Genomic DNA, 7648 nt, shown 5'->3' with positions numbered 1-7648 from the left:
ATTGTTTATTATATAATTTATGTAATTAAACATTATAATTGAACGTTGCGCCAAAGTTCCAACAATTAGATGGGACCGTTTCAATTGACTTGTATTTAAAAGATAAATAAGATTTTGTTAACTTTTTTTTCAAAGTTCCAAAACTTAACTTTCTCGAAAATCCCTAAACTTTTTCTTAAATTTCTTGCGCTTTTTGTATCATGAGAGAAACTCTCTCACGATACAAAGTATATTTTTAGCTGTCAAATCGAAGAGATGGTCGTAAAAGATAGTTCCAGTAATCCAATAGCAATAATAGACAGTTTGTCGACACTTATTCTTTTGGGTATCTCAGAGATAACTATAACAATGGCAATTTTTTATTTTAAGCATTAAGAGTTGACTCATGCGAACGGACGGATGAATTATATATTGTCTGTGCGATATGAAGCTTATAAACGATTGCGCTTAGCTATCTATCGGTCTATCTACGAGAAAGACTACGTCTACATACTAGAATCATTCCTGCATACGCAATCTGACGCAGTCATCTAAATACATATCGATTTGTATCAATTTAGATTGCAAAATTATAACAGTTGCGATAGCAATGTTGCAAAACTGCAATTTTGATAGATTTCGATCGTGTGCGAAATTCGGTTTGATCTATAATTTATAAAAAAAATCTATCAAAGTAAAAATATATATTTTATAAAATAAAATATATTTTATTACCCGCAAATATATATATATATATATATATATATATATATATATATATATATTTGTTTGCTCCATTATATTGATTCTTATAGTTTTATTAGAGTTTGTAACTCTGTCCCATAATTGAATCGATGATATGGCGCGACATGATATTGTCACGTTCCGATTGAATTCATCGCGTTCACGCGAAATCCAACGCAGTCGGTAAACAGCGATAGCCTGATTTCAATTTGACAATACGACAGGCAAAATCGAGGATTTATCTTGTCTCCTAACATTAAACGGATCGCGCGTGCAAATGACAATAAGCTGTAATATAACGCGTGAGATAATCCCTACTATCGATATCGATATCGATTACATTTATAAAGCCAAGAGAATGAAGGCAATCCAGGATATACAGGATATAATTATCGTTTATTCGCGTTGATAAAATTTATTATTATGTCTCCGCATACAGCAACGATGTAACTTCTGGGATCAGCTTAATTCGCTTGGTTCTGTTCGAAGAGAAGAGAGAGAGAGAGAGAGAGAGAGACCCGCGACTCTTCAGCTCTTCTACTCTTCTATCTACGCTATCAAGTGCCGTGTAATCTCGAGATAGAGCTCACAGTGTATCTAGAGACTGCGTATACCGCCAAACTTCATGAATTATTTAGCGCCGACCACATCGAAGCGCGGCATGAAACACATGTGACCCGATCTGCGGATCCCTCCCCTTTTAAGCTTTGCATAGACTTGATTTTCATAATTATGACATTCATATTCAGAATATTCGAATCAAACTGAATGAATTTACCGTATTTCACTTTCAAGTACACGCGGCGTCATATCCGATTTGTTTTGGTCTTCTCGAGAAATAAATTTAACTTTGAAATGTGATGTTTCTCTTTTCTTACATGAAATTAATAATCAGATTGAGTTTTTGTTGCTGCGATAATTGTGTTACATAATATCCATAAAGTTACATAAAGTATTTTCCGATAATATATAATAGTATATATGATAATTGTAATATAATTACGAGATTCTTTAACAAATTTTGTCGGAAAGAAACGGATCAATTCAAATCGTAAACATTTATACATAGGAAATAACACTTGCTGCACACATGGATCATTACTTTTTGTTTTGCAAATCCTTTTTTCTTTTTTTAATATTTTAATACGATAGTTAATACCGCAGCTAATGTAGCTCATACAGCATGCTCGCATGTTTCGAAAAGATGAAATATGAATTTTGCATTTGCGCGCGGTTTAAGTCACGGTACCTTATCTATATAAGTAGCGAACATGAAAGCATAGATTTATGCGAGCTTTCGTGCAAGTGTAGCATTAATAAGTAACGCGACGATGACGATTAAAAATAATGCCGCTTTCCGACCTCATTGCGAGCAAAGGACTTAATGCTTTCCCCCCCCCGTAATATGGCTCTTCAACATCATCCATAGCAGCAGCCGCTGCCCTGATAAATACGAAAATCAATTTCTATTCATGATGAGCTGTCGAGCCATGCCTGTATTTCGCTTTACAATGCTCAATGAATAAGCATAATTATATAGAGTCGGGCTTTTGGACAATATCCGGATTTGCCTTCTTTTTCATCCAGAAGCTCGGCGGGTCTGACTTGCGTCGAACTTGTCCTTGACGCAAGTCAATCAGACAAGTTTTCCGATTGTTGGTCTCATAAATACTTCGTGTCTGGCGGACATTTGTCATATGCAGGACAACGTTACAAAGTCTTATTACTGGCCGACTTTGCTTTGCAGATGCGATAAGATTTGCATGTGCCGGCATAAAGGAAGTACGGGGATTGTCAGGGGAATGGATGGAAATGGGAGGGGAGGGGAGGGGGGAAAGGGAGCGACCCGAGCGACACGGAGCATCTTGTAAGCGAATGAATTTTAAAGTGACAACGTTGACGGACGATCGCGATGGACTCGCGAATGAAAAAAATATGAGAATGAATTTTTTTTAGGCTCGTGACCTTCTCTCGTTGACTGTTTCCGAATGGAGTTCTCAAGTCCGTCGATGTTGCTTTACCGTTTCAATCGAAAAAATTCCTTGAAGAAAATCAAGTTCGAGGCTTCCCTATGGAAACGCTCTAAGGACGGACGAAAGTGATCCGGGATAATCGGACGATGATATTATAGCCGGATTTACGAATTTTCGCGTTCGTAGGTCTCAGAGACTTTTACGTTCCGAGATAAAAGAAAGAGAGAAATTATGTCGCTATAATTATTTTCATACTTTCATTATATAAAACAATTTTCATCGTCAGTTGCGTTATATTTTTATCTCCTTTTCCCTTGTTTTTTTTTTTTTTTTTAAGCAGAATTTTCGACTGTTTTTTTGTTTAATTTTGCAAGTTTCTACGAATTAAGTTTATATATATAGTGGCTAAAAAAAAAAAAAAACTTGATTCTGCAAATACAAAAAATATTTAATATCTATCTCGTTACACTTAGAACTTATTCTAATAATATATTATTATTTTTATGGATAATTAAAAAATATTTTTTAGATTATTTTATATTTGATGTACATTTTAGGAATATCTTACTCAACCCGGGTTGATATGACGACGATAAATTATGAGATACAATTCGAGATACTGTTTACTTCAACAATTTTATGTAAGAAATCTGTACTCGATAGTATCAGTTCCTTTGGCAGTGCGCGCATATGCGAAGACTTGGAGTGGAAACGGTAATTAATCAGAAAAGCGATCGGGGTCAGATTCTCGCCATACTCGCTTTTCATTGTAATTTCGACCTTCAATCGAAAACTGCGCAATTTTCCGACGGGAATAATAGGATCGCGACTCGCGTCATCTGCGTAATAGGAGAAAGAATTAATGAGCATTAAGACGCTACTCTAAAAGTTACCAGTCGTATCTAAAATGCAGTTAAGTTTTTGATAATACAATTACAGTGGCAGCAGAGTATAAATGGGATTTACGAGGTGGGATACGCAATATCTTTGGTAGCGCTATTGCTTTCTCTAGGAATTCTTACGTACTTCCGGTAAGTTTTAAATTTACGTTTTATATTATTATTATTATCTTCGTTACGTCGACAGAATATTAAAGTTTGTATGCACCTTAATGCAAAAACACTGAAATTTAATTTTTGAGATATGTTCGAATTTAATCATCGAAAGTAAAATAGAATATTATATTCGCCATAATAAAATCTATATATTCGAAATATTTTAAAAATCCTACAATGGATGCGCAACACAAAAGACATCTGAAAATATTGAAAGAGAGTTCTTAATCTATGTATTTCTAGCTACATTAAGAGACATCACTTTCTATTGATTATTATATATATGTGTATTATTGTGTACTATAGACAAACATTTTAAAGTATCTGCTATTGTTGAAAATATGACAGTTGTAGACTATTAGATTCTATTTGATAATATTGAATTAGTTTAGGTACAGCGGTTCATTTTAAATCCTATTTTTATACGCACAATCGCTTTGATGGATTCTCAGTACCTTTTTTGCTATCCTAGCTATCTATAGCGCGAAATTGGGCTCTTTCGGAGACGTAATATTAAACTCACTCTCTCTCTCTCTCTCTCTCTCTCTCTCTCTCTCTCTCTCTTTTTTTCTTTGCACGCAGATCTCTCAGATGCGCGCGGATTACGCTACATATGAACCTATTCACCTCGTTCGCGATCAACAATGCTTTGTGGTTGATTTGGTACAGGTTTATAGTAGCAAACACGGATGTCTTACTTAATAATCACGTACGTATTTAAAACATTGTATTTAAAAAAAAAAACAATAGGATATCATATCATATGGAAAAGGAAGAATGTATAAAGATAGAGGTAGACGTGAAACTTTATAAAAATTTTGTACTGGAAAATTGAAAATTACGACATTTATTAAGATAATAGAGAATATATATATATATACGTAACATCTCTGCTATTCTTTGTTATTCGTGAAACAAATAATTTTTTTCTTTTCTTGAACATATATTACATTATATTATTCATTTAAATGTCTGTTAAAAAAAAAAAAAAAAAAACAATGTCAGCAATGGACGATATAATTGGCAAAATTTTACAGAAATCTTAAAAATACGAGAAGGACACAAATAAATGTTTACGTAACACAAGTTTGAGCGTAAAATTGATAATCATAATGATTGCGCTATATTGAACTAATAAATAAATGTTCCTCAATGGTACATGGTATAATATCGATCATAGAATCGTTAAAAGTCGTAATCATTTATTTGTAAACCGTTAAAAAATGTGAGAGAGCTACTAATATCATTGGGAAATATCGCATTTTTGAGCTCGATGAGCATAAATTGATTGTTCCAATTGACTTGTGAACGAACGCGGATTGTTTGAGTGGTTTTGAAAGAGACGTTTACGAGCTGCGTTTATATCGTGCTTTACAGATACCGTGTCGTGTCCTGCACACGTTCCTTCATTATTTTCTATTAACGAACTACGCCTGGATGCTCTGCGAAGGCTTCTACTTGCACACGCTGCTAGTGAGCGCATTCACCAGCGAGCACAAATTAGTCAATTGGCTGATGGGACTCGGTTGGCCGGTGCCAGCTGTAATCGTTACCCTGTACACGGCATTACGCGCATCTAGCGACGATCCCACGGACACCGAACAGTAAGTATCAATTCATTAATCCCATTCGATAATCCTCATTCGATAATCCCTTGAAGGAATGCCGCGATTACCACGAATATAAAAAAGAAAAATTCTTTTGCCCGAAATGTAGAACGGAAAAAATTAAGATTGGGTAAAAAATATTTTTTTTTAAAAAGGAGGTTTTAAAGGAGGTGAGAAGAGCTTTTATCGCGCATAGGCGGAAAAAATAGGACTACACCATTTATGATAGTCATTGCCATCATTTTATGAAGTTAAAATTAAATTCGTTAATGTCATTGAGCGAAAAACTCGAGAGAAAAACTATTTGCATGATTATATTTGCATTATTATTTTATAATGTTATGCTGGACATTTTTTTTTTCATTTGTTTTTGCAACGCATTTATTGTATAACTACTATTAAATAGATTGTCCATTCTCAGTGTTTCTCCATAGATACGAATCGCGAATCCATGCAGTCCAGGAGAGAGATAAATATAAAATGCACACGATGGATTAACATATTTCTTATTAAATGTTATATACCTGCGGAACGGGGCAGCATTATATATCTTTTTTAATGCTGAAAAGGCATGAGTCAGAAATTTCCATAAGTGAACTTTATACGATATTACATACGTAAAAGTAACTTTCGCTCTTTGTCTCAGAATTACGTTTCTGTTATTATTTTAATCATCGCAATCATATAATAGCAATCGTATAATCTGTAAAAATAAAAAAAGAAATAATTTTTTTAAATTGCGGTCAAGTTCAATTACGTGGCGTGTGTAAAAATCTAGTTTCTAAGCACTCACAATGCTAAGCACACCGTGCCGGATTAGGGTAGAAAACATCTGAGATTCCTTCGATGCGATGGCGCGTTTACGAGAGGGAGGAAGAAGAGAGGAAGATTCAACGAGCCTCCTAATTGAAGTGTTTGGATTGCCGTTGGGGGAGACTATTGACCCGCGGCATCAGCCGACCACGGAAAGGCTGCCGGTTGCCGGTCGACATTAATTTCTCGGCAAGAAGAGAGCGTGCGGTCGGTGGACGGTACGTAATAACGACGTGGTAAAATTAGATATGTCCACCGCCGCCGCCGCCGCCGCCGCCGCCACGGTAACTAAACTGCGCCGAGATAGAAGATCGAAACCGCGATGCGACAATCGCATTACCGCTCCATTATATACGACAGCCGGACGAAAATTGTCGGTATATGTATATATCGCACGCTCGGTCCGAACATGATACGAACAAAATAGCGATCTTCTTGACTCGAAGCGATGCAATATCAAACGAAATTGACGCATATGATAACGTTGGTTAAAATAATTGCGTTAAGATAACACGGTCGGTCGATTTAGGAAGTCGCTGTGCGGAAAAAGCTGAGTTAGAAAAGTTTCCTATTTACTTTCCCTTACTTTTTTATTACACATCGTAACTCCTAATCGTGATTCAGAATATCATGTAGGAAAATAGAACACGCGAGACCGCGTATACACCTGAAGTCTCTTTTTATCTAAAACTTTTCTAAAACCTCACTTTCAACGATTTTGCGCGTAAAAAAACGGCACTTTATAGCCAACGATAGAGAAGGATTGCCTTACATAACTTACCGTGCAGAAACCTTTCTTACCGTAAAAAAGAGAAATCCTTTTTTCGTATAGTAGTATATAAACGTCCCACTCTTCTGAAACATAAAGTCTGTCTATACATATATTTGTTTACATATACAGAGAGGAGACGATATAAGAATAATAGAGGAAATCTTATATGGTAGAAATACGAATATAAGATAGAAATATATTTTCATGCCTGTCGGGAGCAACAATAACTGTTCTTTTCTCTTTTTTTCAGAAAATTTGATTTGAGATTTATCTTTATGGAATCTTGTCTAATATTTATATTTTACGCGAAATCTTTTGCGATTTAAGATTAAGAATAATATTTGAATTAACTAATTTTACACATTTATAGTTATTTTTAAATCCAAATCTACAATAGAAATTACTACAATTAGAAATTTAAAGACCGATAAAACATATTGTTACTTTTTTTTTTTTTTGCGAGTTACTTCACATCTTGCTGCCTTTATTTCACGCTATACGCGAGAAAATTCTCGGGAATGAATCAGCGAATTTTCGAGTACCATCGTTACTTTAGAAAGCGAGATCTTGTCTGCAAAGAAGGTTTGCTGGTCTACTTTTCTTGTGTGGAGGACTCATCAAGAGTAGAACGCGCCTCGTACATTCGATGTTTTATTGTAGTTTCATGAATTTTGCTTCATCAGCCACAGCTGCGTTTTACGCGAA

The 7648-nt window shown here is 35.1% G+C and overlaps 1 protein-coding gene across 7 annotated transcripts in view; it reads left to right on the top strand.

Annotated features, from left to right (window-relative positions):
- LOC126857064 (calcitonin receptor-like) overlaps positions 1 to 7648 on the top strand; it is a 72717-nt gene that overhangs the window by 57111 nt on the left and 7958 nt on the right. For all 7 annotated transcript variants that reach the window (XM_050606157.1, XM_050606154.1, XM_050606153.1 and 4 more), the window contains 3 exons: positions 3636 to 3727; positions 4334 to 4460; positions 5129 to 5355. In XM_050606157.1, the coding sequence (XP_050462114.1) occupies positions 3636 to 3727; positions 4334 to 4460; positions 5129 to 5355 (446 nt within the window). The remainder of the gene's footprint in view (positions 1 to 3635; positions 3728 to 4333; positions 4461 to 5128; positions 5356 to 7648) is intronic.

The sequence above is a fragment of the Cataglyphis hispanica genome, chromosome 20, assembly GCF_021464435.1.
Source record: "Cataglyphis hispanica isolate Lineage 1 chromosome 20, ULB_Chis1_1.0, whole genome shotgun sequence".
NCBI classification, from domain to species: Eukaryota; Metazoa; Arthropoda; class Insecta; order Hymenoptera; family Formicidae; genus Cataglyphis; species Cataglyphis hispanica.
This window is presented reverse-complemented; position numbering and strand designations above follow the sequence as displayed.